This window comes from Panthera onca, chromosome A2 (assembly GCF_046562875.1).
Source record: "Panthera onca isolate mPanOnc1 chromosome A2, mPanOnc1 haplotype 2, whole genome shotgun sequence".
In the NCBI taxonomy this organism is placed as follows: domain Eukaryota; kingdom Metazoa; phylum Chordata; class Mammalia; order Carnivora; family Felidae; genus Panthera; species Panthera onca.
Window position 1 is genome coordinate 51,306,329 of NC_138340.1, and position 17,188 is coordinate 51,323,516.

The following is a 17,188-nucleotide window of genomic DNA, read 5'->3' on the forward strand; positions in this document are numbered from 1 at the left end:
GACTCCAGATCCCAAGATCTTCACCAGCAAACATCTTCCTGGAGTGTCAATTGTATTAGGATATTTTTCAAAAAACATCGTACATGAAAACACATACATTATACTGAGTTGAATGCAAGGTTTGCATTAAGATAAAACAGAAACTTCCATTTGTTTTGGGCTTTGCCCCCAAACCCTGGAAGACCCTTTCGATGCTGTTCTTTGGATGGCAAAACTGAAGAGCAAGTACTGCTTAACAAGTGGACTCCTCCCAGCGCCCAAGTTCCCCAAAGTCCCCAAGAACTGACAATAGTTTTCGATCTCCCTTTTATAAATAAGGAATTTAAAGTAGGAAGAACTTAACAACATGTCTAAGTTCATACGGCTACTAAGTGGCCCAGTCATATTAAAACCAGCTGTCTGTTTTGACGGTCTTCCAACCCCCCACCCATAGCCATGATGCATTTTCTACCAACCCTAAGGGGTTCCCAGTTTACCATACACAAGCCCTTTCACATCCCACCAGCCTTCTACACCTCCCCAGATTCGGCCCCTGCCTTCATACCCACACTTTCCCTTCAGTCCTGCTCCTTTGCCTTTCCCAAGCTCCTTCCCTTTCCTTTGGCCACGCCCGGTAACCCTAACCTGGCCCCGCCCCTTCCCTCTAGCCCCGCCCCTTTACCTTTTCCAAGCCCCGCCCTTTTACTTCAGTCTCGCGTCGTTTTTTCCTAGTTCTGTCCTTTCTCCCCAGCCCAACACATTCCAGGTCCATATAAAGCCCCGCCCTTTCTTTCCTGAGGCCCACTCTTCTGTTTAGCCCCACCCTTTCACCGTTGTTCAGCCCCTATTCTCCTTACTGAGGACCGCTTTACAGATGTCCCCGCCCACTCCCCGCAAACTCCGCCCCTTGGACTGGTTTATTCTCTTCCAGACCCGCCCCACCTCTACCCATAACTCCGAGTCCTTCCTTAGGCTCCAGCCAGCGTCCTTCTTGCTCCCGGCCCTGCCCCCAGCCCCGCCCCGTGGCTCCGGCCCCGCCTCGCCGCCTTTCTCGGAGACCAAGGCCAGGTCCCCACTGCAGCCGCGGCGCCAGCAGGGAGGGAGGGAGGAGGCAGAGGGGGAAGGGAGAAGGGCGGGCTCCTCAAGCCCAGCCCCGCGCTCACCGTCCGTGTCCGCAGATTCGCTACAAACGGCCCGACCACTCCGGATCTGGAATACCGCGACTTCAGCCTACAGGAACTCAACTCTAAGGTGGAGGTGCTACAGAAGTCATGTGGGGTGCCTACGGGCCCTTCCGAGTCTCAGAGAAAGGCCTCTCAAGACTCAGCAGGCGGGCGGGGATCTGTGGCGAAAGTGCAGATCGACAGCGCCGAGACGCCGCGTTTACCCTGCGCAGACGCCGTCGCCGCCGCTGCTGCCGCCGCCGCTGCCACTGCCTTTGCCGCCACGGTCTCCGCCGCCGCCGTCCCCGCGCTGCCTCCGGGGTCTTCCATTGTTCCGGCCGTGCCGGGTCCCGAGGCCGGACAACCTAGAGGCTCTCGAAACCGGCGGCGGCCGACGGAGTTGAGACACCAGGGCGCCGGCGGGACCGGGAGCGGCAGGGGTCAGCGCGGGAATCCCGGGGAGCCGGGGCCAGAGCGTGGGGCGGCAGGGTGCCGGGGTGGCGAGGTCTGCGGTCTCCGGAGTTGGGGCTCTCTCTCCCCGGCCCGTCTTTCCCCGCCGGCCTCCCCAACTGGGGTCGGAGCCCCGGCGGGCGCCCCCGGCAATGAGCCCGGACTCGAGGTGGCCGGTGAGTGCGGGCCTGGGACCAGGGCGGGAGTGGCCAGCGGGGAAAGGCTAGACTACTTTCGTGGGGCGTGCACTGAGCTGCCCGGTCCGAGGGCCTCTTGGGCCACTCGAGCCGGGAGAACTGACAGTGCATTAGCTCCCAGCCCGCGTCCCAGGGAAACAGAGTATCCTCCAGGGCTCCCTGGGCCAATGGCAGGAGGGGAGCCTTGTTTAACATGTTACACTTCGACAAAAGGGAAACGTCGCCGCATCCGGGAGAGGGCTGCGGGCACCGCCTGGGCCCGGCCTGATCCCTCCGGCCCCCGCCCCCTACTTCCTCCAGCCCCCTGAACTCTGCCGCCATACCCCTGTGGGCTCTGGGTCTTCCTCACGGGCTTCCAGTCTGAGTTCTTGTCTCCACCCCGTGTGCCTCTGCCGCCCAGTCCCAGTGGGACATCTGCCGGGGGCTCTGTGCTACTTTGGGAGCCAGGGCAACACAGATGCAGGATACACCAGGGACCGACCCATCATTGAAAGAGAAGAGCTTGCCTGTTCCTCTGATTGGTTTGTGTTTAAAGACACAGCTGCAGGTAGGAAGTAAAAGTGAGTTGGAGTAGAGGGAGTAGTTTTACCGATGTAGAAGTCAGGGGCACTGACAGAGAGGCTGGAGCAGCCCACTTGGCTTGGCTAAGTCACAGGAGAGAAGCCAAGAGATGTCACCGTTTGTCTAGGAGCTCAGGGTGGCTTTGCCTGGAATGGTGCCAACACCCTAGCTGAATTGTTGAAGTCAGCTAGGCCTGGAGAAATTGGGGCAGTCTCTGACCACGTTGGGCTTCCTGGGGGCTGGTGCCATCTGCTGTCACTACTCACCCAGGAACATTGGAGAGGAGGAAGGGAAGGCCCTGAGGACCAGCATGGAACTGAATGTGCCTAGATTGTCATGCTCTTGTTTGTACTCTTAAGTACCTGGTTATCACTCCCAGAGCCAGGGCCAGGGCATAGGCTTCCCCTAAACACCTCAGAAATGAACTGCTTCTTTCTGTAATGCAATGATTTCTGCTGGTGACCAGGATTAAATCATTGGCTATCCATTCAAACTTCTACATGGGTTAACACTAGCCTTCATCTGTCAGATGATCTGATGATCCCCTCATTCAGTATTCATTAAACAAGTTCTTTATTCATTTGCCAAAAACTGAGTGTCCACTACATGCCAGGTCCTGGGAATATATAGAGGTGGGTAGGCTCTCTGATGTCTGTACTGTATAGCACCTGGTCTAGTGGGAGGAGACAAAGAACTTCCAGTGTGGTAAGTGCCTTGGTGGAGATGACAATGGAATGCTATGGAAACACAGCCCTCCGTGGGAAAGACAAATCATAACAGAAGAAGTGACATTTGAGTTGGGTTTTGAAGAATGAGTAGGAGCTCACCAATCAGGATGGAAACCATTTCAAATCTTGCAGGAATGAGAGGTTATAACATTCAGGGAATGGCAAATTGCCCAGGGTAGACAGAAGCACAGCTGTAACTAGTGAAAAGAAGAGTCTGGAAAGGAGGACTAGGGCCAATGAAAGGGGTACCTTGAATATCATCTTAGGAAATTTGTATATTATCCTGAAATAAGTGGGGAGCATCAGGAAGCTTTTAATCAAAAGATTGACATGGCTGTTGCTACTTGGTAAAAGATCACTCTGGCCACATTATGTGAAGTTAGGCTAGAATAGTTGAGATATGGGGCAGGATGACCAGGCAGGAGGCGATGAGGCCCAGACTGCCCATGGTATGGAAGTGATGGCATTTGGAGTCACTGTAAAGGTGGGCTGGCCAGGACCTTTGGGGAGAAGGGGAGGGCTGGAGAGAGTAGTGGATGACCAGGAACTCTTCCCCAGGCCTGTGCTAACTGATTTGTACATTCTAGATGTGACAGCATGGGGGTGGACTTTGATGTGAAGACTTTCTGCCACAACTTGCGGGCAACTAAGCCACCATATGAGTGCCCCGTGGAGACCTGCCGTAAGGTCTACAAGAGTTACAGTGGTATTGAGTACCACCTATATCACTATGACCACGACAACCCACCACCCCCGCAGCAGACTCCACTCCGCAAGCACAAAAAGAAGGGGCGCCAATCACGCCCAGCCAACAAGCAGTCGCCCAGCCCCTCAGAGGTATCCCAGTCACCCGGCCGTGAGGTGATGAGCTACGCGCAGGCCCAGCGCATGGTGGAGGTGGACCTGCACGGCCGAGTCCACCGCATCAGCATCTTTGACAACCTGGATGTGGTGTCAGAGGATGAGGAGGCCCCTGAGGAGGCTCCTGAGACTGGTAGCAACAAGGAGAACACCGAGACACCAGCTGCTACTCCCAAGTCAGGCAAGCATAAGAACAAGGAGAAGCGCAAGGACTCCAACCATCACCACCACCATAATGCTTCTGTGAGCACCACTCCCAAGCTGCCAGAGGTGGTATACCGGGAGTTGGAGCAGGACACCCCCGATGCCCCACCCCGGCCGACTTCCTATTACCGGTAAGGCCACCTCCACCTCCCAACTCTGGAAAACTGGTCAGGCAAGGCTCAGGAGCTGAGACGTAACAGGCAGCAGATAGGAGAGTGGCAGAGATAAAGGATAGCAGAAGCACACTGGTCCTGCCAGGGCGGTGAGAGGAACGTGCCCCAGCTAATGATGGTGGCACTTACTATATACTGCCACATGCCCGGCCCTGCACTGGGTACTTTGCAGTCACTCCTTTATTTTATTCTCCCAATTCTCTCAGGTAGGTATCGTTCTCATTTCACAGATGAGGAATGCACAGTCCAGAAAGGGGGCCAGACTTACCGAAAGTCACATGCCAGTAGATAGTGGAACTGGGATTCAAATCCAGGTTCCTCTGACTCCAAATCTGCACTGTTTTCACTATATCAAAAAATCATGTGTCTGGTTCCTGGTCCTCTCCACTCCCATCACTGTGTAACCTTGAGAAAGTTGTCTGGCTTCTGGTTTTCTAATGACCCCATCTGCAGAGCAGGTATAATATTCCTCTGCCAGCCTAGAGGTAGAAGACTAAGTGCACTGATTTCATAAGGTCCCTAAAGCAATTTGCAAATCTGCAGAGGTAATTTTCCCACCATTCTGTTACTGTCACCCATCCTTTAACATGTGTAAGCAATATTTTTATCACCTATGGTTTGTGCTCCTCCATTGGCCCTTGTATTTATTTCACTTAACTGTTTCTTGGAACCCCACTTCCTTGCAAAATTAGTCATGGTGGCTCTAACAAAGTTACAGGCATAAGGCCAAATTCCTTTAACACAAGGTAAGAAATGAAGGGGTGGGGGCAATTTGGTGGTGGAGCTATGTACAGAAACCTTAGCTGGAGGATGGGAGAAAAATCAAGTATAAACCTCCTCTCTGAGTCTTGGCATCCAAGGCAAAGAGGGCATTCAGATAAGTTAAGGAGCAGTATTTGGTGTCAACTAATCAGAAGGCCTAATCTCTGAGAAGGACTTGTAAAGGTTTTTAATATGAAAGGTGGTTTTTGTACCAAAAGTGCAATCCGTGTGATGGTATGCTGAATCTCAGTTCTTTAAAATCAAGTCTGTGGGCACTCCAGTGATTTGGCCCGGTATGTCACTTTGGTCCCTCCCTTGTTCACATGTTATACAGTCTCCTCTTCCTGTCTTTCATCCATCCAGCCCAGCTTCACCTCCTTCTCCTTCTGGCTTTGCACTGACTCTCTTTTATGTTAGCAGTGACTGTTAGGCTCACCCCCCAACATACAAACCCTTGTTTGGGCCAGCCTTTTCTCCTAAGGGCTCTTCAGCCTTCTCTGCTCTGATAGGCAATCCAAACCAGTTCCTTCCACTCCATTTCTTCCTCCCTCTGCTCAGATTCACTCCTTATTCCTGGGGATCAAATCTGTTCTCCAGGGCAGCAATTCTCAGCTGGTACACTGTGATCAGCTGGGAGGTATGTTGCATGTCATTTATTACTACTGTTAGTAGAACTGTCCAAGTTTTGCAAATGATATTTTTTATGTATAAATTCGAGAAGATTTGAGGTCATCTCTCTAACAACACCAATTTCTCTTGCTTGCATCTAATATATGCTTTCTTAAGGAGAAAAGAGGGTGGAGTGTAGGCTGGTGTGCCAGGAATTGTACATGACATGCAGCCTACATTATCTGTGCCACAGCCTGTAATCTAGGTGCACTGTGGGAGTGTGTTATATACCATCGCATGATGTCACATATGTTATGGCAGAGCAAAGGTTGAGAACAAGTGCCAAGGCCTAGCAGGGGCTGGATAGTTCATACAATCTCTAAGCCACACCCTTTTTCAAGGATGAGGACATTGCGGTCATTTGGGGTAAAGGGCTAAGAAAGAAACTGCTTCCTATAGATACGGTATTTTAGTTTCCTCCATTCCACCCTCAAAATGCCTTTGAAATGAACAACTGTGCCTATTTCTGTGTGGTGAATCAGACATGGTCCTTGCCTCTAGCCTGTAGTGGAGGAGTTAGACACATAAATAGTTATAATACAAGGCAAGATAGCTCAGGGCTATACAAAAGCTAATAATAAAGCTAAGGTTTATTGAGTACTTGCATCATGCCAGGAACTGTTCTAAATACCTTATCTGTATTAACTCATTTAATGCTCACAACAGCTGTGTGAAATAGGTACAGGTTAGCATCACCACTTTATAGATGAGGAAACAGGCCCAGGGAGATCACCTTATTTGCCTGCTGTCATACAGAGCATGGCTCCCAAGCCTATGCTCATCCGGCCTACTCTAGCACCCAGAGCTCCATTTCTCTTGTGGAGAGGGGAGTGGAGGGACAGAAACTAACATTTATTTAGGGCCTGCTATGTGCCACTTCAGTTAGCCCATTCATTTTTTTAAATTCCATTTAATCCTGACAACTGTCTTTGGGAGTAAATAGTAGCATCCTCATTCTCTTATCAATAAAACTGAGTTCAGGAAGGACCAGTGATGTCTTGAAGGTCAGAGTGGCAGAGCCAGGATTTAAATCCATGTTTTCAGAAACCAAAGCCCCATTCTTTCCATTGTGAAACATATATATAATTTGCAAGTGATACTTGGGGACCTTTCTTCTCCTAACTCTGCACCATCATCCAGACCTATAGCTTTACAGTACCAGAGTCCAGGCCGCCTAGAGCATAGCAGGGGCATGGGGAGCCTGCTCTGTATGCCAGGCACCTGGAGCAGCCCTCAGCTCCAGTCTGGCTGGCCCAATGAGTGTGTAGGGTAGAGTCTGAATTCTAGTTCTGCCACTTCCTGGTTGTAGGACCTATCTGTGTTAGACAGTTAATTAACTTCTCAAAGCTTCATTTCTTCATCCTCAAAATAAGGGCAATATGAACACTGATGCTATGGCTGTGGTGAGAATCAATGTGGTAACAGTACAATGCTTGGCTCATAGTAAATGCTCAGTAAATCTTAGCTATTCTGTTATCTTCCAAGGCTATCCAAAAAACAAACACAATACCAAGAGTTTGAGGGAGCCCTGAGCTGCATTAGCTGACATAAGACCCATGGCAACTCCATTCAGGATGCCGCCAGTTGGTAATAAAACATATATATAATTTGCAAGTGATACTTGCAGACCTTTCTTCTCCTAACTCTGCACCATCATCCAGATCAACCCGGTAGGTCCTAGCTGCCCTACCCTCCTCCCTTCAGGAGTTTGGTTGAGCCTCCGTACCCCAGAGGAGGTGGTATAGTAGCTAGTACACAAGCTTTGGAGTCAGCAGGCCTGGGTTCATACCCCAGCTCTACCACTTTCTCCCAAGGGAGCCAGAACAGGTGAATTAACTCCCCAAACCTTAGGTTTCCTTTTCTGCAAAACAGGAATGATTACAGCACCTGGGGTTAAGGTGAGGCTGGAATGAGACAGCATAAGTAAAGGCACAGACCTGGCAATGTGTAAGCATCCAGCAATTGTAACCCATTGTCTTTAGGGGAAGGAAATCTCAACTATATGATGCTGAGCTGCCTATGTGCACTGCAGGTACATTGAGAAGTCGGCAGAGGAGCTGGACGAGGAAGTAGAATATGACATGGACGAGGAGGACTACATCTGGCTGGATATCATGAATGAGCGGCGGAAGACAGAGGGTGTGAGTCCCATCCCGCAGGAGATCTTTGAGTACCTTATGGACCGGCTGGAGAAGGAGTCCTACTTTGAAAGCCACAATAAAGGTGACCCCAATGCACTAGTGGATGAGGATGCTGTGTGCTGTATCTGCAATGATGGTGAGTGCCAGAACAGCAATGTCATCCTATTCTGTGACATGTGCAACCTGGCTGTGCACCAAGAGTGCTACGGTGTCCCCTACATCCCTGAGGGCCAGTGGCTGTGCCGCCGCTGCCTACAGTCACCCTCCCGTGCTGTGGACTGTGCCCTGTGCCCCAACAAGGGTGGTGCCTTCAAGCAGACAGATGACGGGCGCTGGGCCCATGTGGTGTGTGCCCTGTGGATCCCTGAAGTCTGCTTTGCCAACACAGTCTTCCTGGAGCCTATCGACAGCATCGAGCACATCCCACCAGCTCGCTGGAAGCTGACCTGCTATATTTGCAAACAGCGGGGCTCAGGGGCATGCATTCAGTGCCACAAGGCCAACTGCTACACAGCCTTCCACGTGACATGTGCCCAGCAGGCTGGCCTTTACATGAAGATGGAGCCTGTGCGAGAGACAGGTGCCAATGGCACTTCTTTCAGCGTCCGCAAGACGGCCTACTGTGACATCCACACACCCCCAGGTTCAGCACGCCGCTTGCCTGCCCTGTCCCACAGTGAGGGTGAGGAGGATGAGGATGAGGAGGAGGATGAGGGTAAGAGTTGGAGCTCAGAGAAGGTCAAGAAGGCCAAGGCCAAGTCCCGGATCAAGATGAAGAAGGCACGGAAGATCCTGGCAGAGAAGCGGGCCGCAGCACCTGTGGTGTCGGTGCCCTGCATCCCACCACACAGGTATGTGGGGAGCAGATGGATAGGCTGGTAAGGGAAGAAGAAGCCCTCCTAGAGACTGATAGCCCCGAGTGGAGTGACAGGGTTGGGTTCTCTTATTAGAAGCTACAAAGAAGGTCAAAACAAAACACCAGATTCCAAAAGAAGTTAGCCCTAGCAGGTCACCGGACTTTTATCTTAGGAGCCAGAAATTTCAGCTTTTATCTGTCAGATCTAACATGTTTTCAGCTGCCCTTCATTTTATGGTCTGGTTTAAGTAGGAAGAAAGAGGATGTAGTAGCTATCAGCCACAGTGGCAGAAATACTCTAACCCTGAACGGAGAAATGGAAGGAAAAAGGGGGAAGGAGTTGTGAAGTGGTCACTACCACAAATGAATCCAAATGACGGCTGCCATCATCAGTTATTTTTAACTTTCTCTTGTGCTGTCTAGTTAATTTCCTCTAGTTTACTGCTCTACAATTATACTTTATCCTAAAACCTTACAAGGCTCAGGCTGAGCAGGGTATCCCAGAGTCAAATAGTACTCTGGGCTGCTGTGACAAGAGCAGTCTTAGAGGCCAAACTCCTCATATGAGTTCACCCAACTTCGTGAACAGGGTCAGGGATCTGGCTTCATGCTGGGAATTTGGCTTCCTGTCTGGTACTGTTTGCTCTTCTTCGCATTAAGCCAAGTGTCACAGGCCTTTTTGACAATAGACTTACTCCAGATTCAACTCCATTCAGGAATTCTCACCAGCCAGAGACACCTGTTCTGCTTAAGAAAATAATGGCCCAACAGGTTTTTCTCTTTATTCCTCGCTTCGCAGGCTCAGTAAAATCACCAACCGCCTGACCATCCAAAGGAAGAGCCAGTTCATGCAGAGGCTACACAGCTACTGGACGCTGAAACGACAGTCACGAAATGGAGTCCCGCTGCTACGTCGCCTGCAGACACATCTGCAGTCTCAGAGGAATTGTGACCAAGTCGGGGTACCGTGTCAGATTCCCTATGGGCTCTGGGAACTGGGGCCAGGGACATAAAGGACTGAGATATGTGATAATAGTTTTCAGTGTCCGAGAGCTTAGGCTATTTCCTCCTTTAAAGTAGCCCTCAAACCAAACTCAGGATGAGATCCTTACAGATTGTCTGCACGTTAAAAGGGCACTGTTCCTGTGTGTTCCTTCATGCATTCATTCAACAAGTATATACCAACCATTGATTCTGTGCCAGATCTAGGGGACACATAGGTACAGGAATTCCCACTTTAGCTAGTGAGGCTGCCAGTAAATTACTGTGCTACCTCCTTCAGTTTTACCTGACATTGACCCAAGCTTCCTGGGCTCTTCCCTCTGGCCTTTCTTCTGGCTTCCTTATCATCTACCAATCCCCTTCTTGCCTCTACAGAGAGATTCTGAGGATAAGAACTGGGCCCTCAAAGAACAGCTCAAGTCCTGGCAGCGCCTCCGGCACGACCTGGAGCGAGCTCGGCTGCTGGTGGAGCTGATCCGCAAGCGGGAGAAACTCAAAAGGGAGACGGTGAGTGCTCCTGGGTCAAGTCTGTTTTTCAGAGGAGAAAACATTCCTGGGACAAGGAAAAGCCTTTGTCCCCTGGCCAGGAAGCAATAGGGCTGATGCTGGAGTCAGGTCTCAATGGTGCCCAGTGTGTTCTCCAGCTCACTGCAAGCAGCATGTCACAGAAGAGGATGAACAGGACCCTCAGTTATGTGATACAGGTAGCTGGCACTGGGAGTTCAAGGAAGAAAAAGGCCAGAGTAGTCAGGGAAGGTTTCACCAGGTGGGGCCTTGTAGAAAGTAGACCTGAGTGTGTCAACTGTGGGCAGGAGAGAAGGAAGGCAGTTTCCCAAACCAGCTGCTACCATCCCTTCAGACCTCTTCCAAGGGACTGGCCTGGGCCTGGCTGATCGGGCCTTTATGTGTGTCAGATCAAGGTCCAGCAGATCGCCATGGAGATGCAGCTGACCCCCTTCCTCATCCTCCTTCGCAAAACCTTGGAGCAGCTCCAAGAAAAGGACACAGGCAACATCTTCAGCGAGCCGGTCCCTCTGTCTGAGGTAACCGAATTGGACGAAGTAAGAATCCCTTCCCCTCACTCCACCTTTCTGTTCCTCTCCCAGTTGGACCCCTGCTGCAGGTCTGGGCCAGGGACTAGGAGGGGACTGTGAAGAGAGGGGCTGGTGGCTCTGGGGCTCCAGGATAACTGGAGCCACATGCATCACCTGGACTCTGTCTTGTCCCTGTCACACCCCAAGGGCCCAGAATGGGAGGCAATCTGCACTCCTTCCCCAGAGGCAGGGACTGAGTCTGCCAAATGAATAATCCCAGGGCAGGAAGACACTTTCGGGGTGCTGAACCCTAGAACGGAGACTTTAGAAGGCTCAGCACCTAAAGAACCAGCTCTGAAGCCCTAGGTCCTGACTGGCAGACTCTTCTCTCTAAAAGGTATAAAACGAGAGGCCCGAGGCAGTAGCCTCCTTATAAGTCTTAATGATAAGTAAAAGAGCTATAGGAATGCAAAGTGGTGTTATTTCCAAATGATTGCCCTAGCCATTTTCTTACTGAAGCCTCTTGGCTCTAGGAGGTAGATTTGACTGTAATTTCATCACCATTTTCCAGGTGAGGAAAAAGAAGGCCCAAAGAGGTTAAGAGACTTGCCATGGTCACACAGCTTGTGACTGGTAAAGTCAAGACTAGAATCCAGCTTTCCTTTCCCCTGTGCTATATGCCTGCCTCTAACTGTGGTGGGAGGAGGTTGCTGGATGCTTTTCAGGGGGTGGGGGTGTTAGGAGCAAGGGTTCAGGGTGAATGAGGAGTATATCTCCACTTAGCCACACCTACCCTGCTCTCCCAGGTACCTGACTACCTAGACCACATCAAAAAGCCCATGGACTTTTTCACCATGAAGCAGAACTTGGAGGCTTACCGCTACCTGAACTTTGATGATTTTGAGGAGGACTTCAACCTTATCGTCAGCAACTGCCTCAAGTATAATGCCAAGGACACCATCTTCTACCGGGCAGCAGTGCGGCTCCGAGAACAGGGTGGCGCTGTGCTCCGCCAGGCCCGGCGCCAGGCAGAAAAAATGGGCATTGACTTTGAGACGGGCATGCATATCCCCCACAGCCTGGCTGGAGATGAGGCCCCACAGCACACTGAAGATGGTGGGTGATAAATCATGCTACACACATAGAGGCCAATGCCAGGGATGAATGGCTTTCCAAAAGTCCCCTACTGGGAACAGGCAGTGTAGGCAGGAAGTAGCTAGCCTGAGCAGTGGCAAACTATCCCCAGGAATGCTCCCCAAGAAGCCAGACTGGGTGAATGGATAGCAGTGTCTACCCCTCCACATCTTGGTGCTGCTGTTTTACAGCTGTTCCTGGTGAGAAGCCAAAGGGAAAAGAGTGGGTTTCTTGTTGCCTGCTCAGATTCAGGGGGCCCAGAGGGCTACCCTAAGTTTGACCTTTCCCCACCCCCTGTGTCCACTCCTAGCAGCAGAGGAAGAGCGGCTGATCCTGCTGGAGAACCAGAAGCACCTGCCAGTGGAAGAGCAGCTGAAGTTGTTGCTGGAGCGGCTGGATGAGGTGAATGCCAGCAAGCAGAGTGTGAGTCGTTCACGGCGTGCAAAGATGATCAAGAAAGAGATGACGGCACTGCGGCGGAAGCTTGCCCACCAGCGGGAAACTGGAAGGGATGGGCCTGAGCGTCATGGCCCCTCCAGCCGGGGCAGCCTGACACCCCACCCGGCAGCATGTGACAAGGACGGGCAGACAGACAGTGCCGCTGAAGAGAGCAGCAGCCAGGAGACAACCAAAGGTCTGAACCCCTAGCAAGGTGGACCCCAAAGCCAGCTAGACTTGACTCTGTAGCACACACTCAGCCCCTGCCATCCCCCAGGCAGAGGTCCCTCCTACACAGCTAGCTGTACTTTTCTCCCTCATTCCCCATTCAGGGGCCTCTTAGCTGCCTCTCTGGCTATTGGTATAAGGGACAATGTTCCCAATTCCCTAACCCCCCAGATCATCTCCCAACTCTAGCTGGAGTAACAGTCCTATAGGCCCAGGGCATACCCTGGGTATCTACCCTTCCCACATCAGGCCCCTCACCAACTCTCCTTCTCTCTTTCTCTGCTCCAGGCCTGGGTCCCAACATGTCCTCAACCCCCGCACATGAGGTGGGCAGGAGAACCTCAGTTCTGTTCTCCAAAAAGAACCCGAAGACAGCTGGACCGCCCAAGAGGCCGGGCCGGCCCCCCAAAAACCGGGAGAGCCAGATGACCCCCAGCCACGGAGGCAGTCCTGTGGGGCCCCCCCAGCTCCCCATCATGGGCTCCCTACGTCAGCGCAAGCGGGGTAGGAGCCCCCGGCCCAGTTCGAGCTCAGACAGCGACAGTGATAAATCCACAGAAGACCCCCCAATGGGTGAGCCTCACCATCACCCAGCCCCCCAAGAGAGTGAGCAAAGTTGCCATCATTCCCAACATAACTCCCACCTGTCCCTTCATTTGCCCATAATATATCAGAGCTAGAAGGGCCCTTAGGGATCCTTTAATTCAGTCCCCTCATTTTACAGATGGGGAAACTGAAGTCCAGAAACACTGACCCAGCTAGATTCCCATCCAGGACCCTCTCCATTATATCACTTCACCTTTTCTCTTCTCACCCTCCTTGGGGATTTCCTGCCCTTTAAGCCATTTGTGTCTTAAGGCCAGTAACTGCCAAGGGCAGTGTGACGGGTGGGGCAGGACTATGGCCAACTGTGGCAGACACTGCCCAGAACTGGCTCTGCTGGCCAAAGTTGGAGGAATTTTCCAGCACAGAAGGGAAAGCCGAGCTCCTAGTCCCTCTTACCCCCATGCCATCTCTCATCTACATCTTCCTGACCGATTCCTTCCCTCCTCCCCCTCCCCCCAACCAAGACTTACCAGCTAATGGCTTCAGCGGTGGAAATCAGCCAGTGAAGAAGAGTTTCTTGGTATATCGTAATGACTGCAGCCTTCCCCGGAGCAGCTCCGACTCTGAGTCTAGCAGCAGTAGCAGTAGCAGCGCTGCCTCAGACCGAACCAGGTACCAGCCCTCCAGATCAAGGCCTGCCTCCAGGATGCCCTTTGAAGTTTCCCTCTGGGAAATAGCATGGCAGCCACTTCAGTCTAGATTAAGATGGCTCAGACCCAAGGTTCTCTGCAAAATAAATGGCATACCTAAGAACGTCACCATAATGGAATAGTGGGAACCATCCTGGGTTAAGCTGATGCTGTAGAGCAGAGAGCGTAAACTGATGCCTTGTGTCCTGGATTTGGCCTGCAGACATATTTTGTTTGGCCAGCATGGTGTTTAAAAAAAAAAAAAGGAATCCAGTACTGCCACATAAAATTCCTAGTGTCTATATTCTTTTTAAAAATCCGATCTGGCAAATCTAGCCAGGGAATGCACTCATCACCACCACTGTTAAATCCAGCCCATGTCAGTCACACTATTGCCAAGCCCCCAGGGGCTTTTGAGTTTGAAATTTTTCAAGTAGCCTCAGTTTTCCAAAATTCTTAGACCTGGGGGTTTAAAGAGAGGACAACTACTGTGTCATTACCCACTCTACCCTCCTTTAAGCTGAGTTCTTGTCTTGTCCACAGCACAACACCCTCAAAACAGGGCCGGGGCAAGCCCTCCTTCTCTCGGGGCACATTCCCGGAAGACAGCAGTGAAGATACCTCAGGCACTGAGAACGAGGCCTACTCCGTGGGCACTGGCCGCGGCGTGGGCCACAGCAGTAAGTACCCTCACCCAAAGCCAGGGAAGCCGGGGGCCCGGTATCAGGGCCTTGCCAGCCCCCTGGCTGCTGATCTGCTCCCTCTCTCCCATTCCTGTGAAGTGGTAAGGAAGAGTCTGGGACGGGGAGCTGGCTGGCTGTCAGAGGATGAGGACTCCCCACTGGATGCTCTGGACCTGGTGTGGGCCAAATGCCGAGGGTATCCATCATACCCAGCTCTGGTAGGCTTCCCCTTTTCTTATCATATCCCTTGCCTCCCAACCCCAGATCGTAGACACAATTAGCAGACTTTACTTACTCTCTGCTGAGCTGTAGAGAACAAGGGTCTTTGGCAGATAGACACTTAACAAGTTCCTGGTTAGTTTTTCCATCTCTCCCTTTTCTTTCCCTTTGCATCTTGGAATCTGGAATAGTTCATCATGAGAAGCCAAGGGTCAGCAATGCAGCCTTGTGGCATGATAACCTTTCTGTGTCCCAACTTCAGAGGTAGTTTCCCAATTCTTGTATAGAGTAAGTTTCGGGGAAGAAGGGAACTGAACCAAACAAAGGTCTTATTACACCCTCAGATAATTGATCCAAAGATGCCCCGGGAAGGTATGTTCCATCATGGGGTTCCTATCCCTGTGCCCCCCCTGGAGGTGCTGAAACTTGGGGAACAGATGACCCAGGAAGCCCGAGAGCATCTCTACCTCGTCCTCTTCTTTGACAACAAGCGAACCTGGTAAGGGAGGAGGGGAGCAGTTTCTGTGACTCATACAGCCACAGATGCAACCCTGGGTATGTGGGCAGGCTGCCAGGAAACTCCAGCAACAGACAGACTGGGCTATCACAGATCAGTGGGGGAGGGACTTAGATCTTTGAGCAGAAGGGTTGTGAGGGTTGTGTTGACCATGAGTCTGAGAGACTGAGTGGGCAACAGCTGACAAACAGCTGTAGCTAGAAGCTAGAGGGCCATCAGTGACTGTGACAAATGTGCTCCCCACCCAGAATCAGGTGGCTTCTAGACTTAGTTTTCCTGTCTCTGCCTCCATGGTGACAAGATGAGGATAAAATAGATATAAACATTCAGGCTCTCAAATCTCTGTTCTGTCACATGTATGTAATGCAGTGTTTTTTGTGTATTGTGTGCAAAGGATATTTAATGTCAGTAAAGTCTGCCTGAAGCCTATGGGACAGGGTACCTATTTCAGGTTAGGTCATGGCCCCTTTTTGCACTCGTAAATACCCTGTAGTTACCCCGTAATGTGACTGTTGAGTGGGTGCTTTTCATCACTAGACTATGAGCAGTTCCTTGAGGGCAGGGACTGTTTCTCTTAGACTCTGTTACCCCATTACCCACCAGAACCAGGTTGCCCAGAACCTCCTGGGCACTCAGGAGGTGTTTTTGAATGAGTGAAGGAGTGATGAAGGCTGATGCTTGTTGCTTTCCCAGAGATGACTTATGTGATCCTCACCTTGTCCTACAGGCAGTGGCTGCCAAGGACTAAGCTGGTTCCTCTGGGCGTGAACCAGGACCTCGACAAGGAAAAGATGCTGGAGGGCCGCAAATCCAACATCCGCAAATCAGTGCAGATTGCTTACCACCGGGCTCTGCAGCACCGCAGCAAGGTGCAGGGCGAGCAGAGCAGCGAGACCAGTGATAGTGACTGATAATGCCCAGCACAGCCCAACCTACAGTGCCCTGCCACCTTTCTCCTCCCCCTTTGCTCACTGTCCTGGAGTGGCACCGGCCTCTGCACTGACTCATTCCTGGTCTTGGGGCCAGTCTCAGGGGAAGCTGGGTGGGGGAGGTCCCTCCCGCCCTGAGTGCAGCTGGACTGTACAGAACACTCCAAGGGCCCACGGCGGCTCTGCGCATGGAGAGGGGAGGTCTCACTGGCCAGAGAGCCCCAGAGACCTCAGCATTGTAGTGCAGGGTGGTGGGCCAAGGTTAGGACACTGCATAAAACAGGCCATCCCACCACCTCTGTCTGCTCTGCTCATGCCAGGAGAATCTAACTGCCTAGTGGCCTGAGGCCCTTGCAGGTGGTGAGGTGAACGGGCATCTGCCCAGCCTAGCAGTGGGATTGATGTCTGTCCAGCCCGGAAGAGGGGCACTAGGTGACCCCCCTCCCCTGCTGTTGTAAATACTGTAATTAGCGGAGAATTTAAATTATTCTCATTTGTAACTGCGTTTCCGGGTCGCGCCAGAGTCATTTGGTACTAAAAAAGACTGGGGCCTGTCCCCACTTCCCTTTTTCCCATAGATGCCCCCACCTTTCAAACTGGTTTGTATTTATTTCAAAGGAAGAAAATATATTGATTCTTAGAAAATAAATAGTCTGTTTGGAATTCTTGGGTTCTTGCCTTCTGCCAGGGCAAAAAGATAAAAAGTGAGGTTGTCCCTCAGGGATGGTAAACAATTGGGCTCAAGAGGTTGCTGGTTGCTGTGCATGCTGCATTTGTAAGACAACAACCAGGATAATATGATAGCTCCCATTTCCCAGGCACTCACTGGGTGGCAAGCCTTTTTCTAAGCACTTTTAGATACACAATTTTATGTAATCCTTGCAAAAACTATAGGGAAAGTTAATAAGGTGGTTATCTCCACAAAGATACTGAGGCTTAGAAAAATTAAGTAACTTGCCTAAGTTCCCACAACTAGGAAGGCGCAGAGCTCGGATTTGAACTCCAGTCTCTGTCTACAAAGCTGG

General features: G+C 51.5%; 1 protein-coding gene across 10 annotated transcripts; it reads left to right on the forward strand.

Moving 5' to 3' along the window:
* Positions 1–1,400: 1,400 nt before the first annotated feature.
* BRPF1 (bromodomain and PHD finger containing 1) lies at positions 1,401–16,812 on the forward strand. Of its 10 annotated transcripts, none has more exons than XM_060631671.3 (14): positions 1,403–1,768; positions 3,666–4,274; positions 7,780–8,739; positions 9,544–9,706; positions 10,122–10,253; positions 10,661–10,807; positions 11,587–11,896; positions 12,225–12,548; positions 12,869–13,153; positions 13,651–13,798; positions 14,359–14,495; positions 14,598–14,716; positions 15,062–15,216; positions 15,962–16,812. In XM_060631671.3, exons 2-14 carry the CDS (start codon positions 3,676–3,678, stop codon positions 16,143–16,145), a joined length of 3,663 nt encoding a protein of 1,220 aa, XP_060487654.3. In that variant the 5' UTR covers positions 1,403–1,768; positions 3,666–3,675; the 3' UTR covers positions 16,146–16,812. The 10 variants fall into 10 exon arrangements, with proteins under 10 accessions (XP_060487659.3, XP_060487652.3, XP_060487660.3 ...); XM_060631673.3 differs by having other exon boundaries at positions 1,404–1,768; positions 12,228–12,548; XM_060631674.3 differs by having other exon boundaries at positions 1,404–1,768; positions 10,661–10,789.
* The last annotated feature ends 376 nt before the right edge of the window (positions 16,813–17,188 follow it).

Bases quoted from the DNA above. Each gene is read 5' to 3' on its own strand.
- BRPF1 (XM_060631669.3), top strand. From the start codon at position 3,676: ATGGGGGTGGACTTTGATGTGAAGACTTTCTGCCACAACTTGCGGGCA. The intron at 12,549-12,868 runs GTCTGAACCCCT...TCTCTGCTCCAG, and splicing joins CAGCCAGGAGACAACCAAAG to GCCTGGGTCCCAACATGTCC. The intron at 14,717-15,061 runs GTAGGCTTCCCC...TTACACCCTCAG, and splicing joins ATCCATCATACCCAGCTCTG to ATAATTGATCCAAAGATGCC.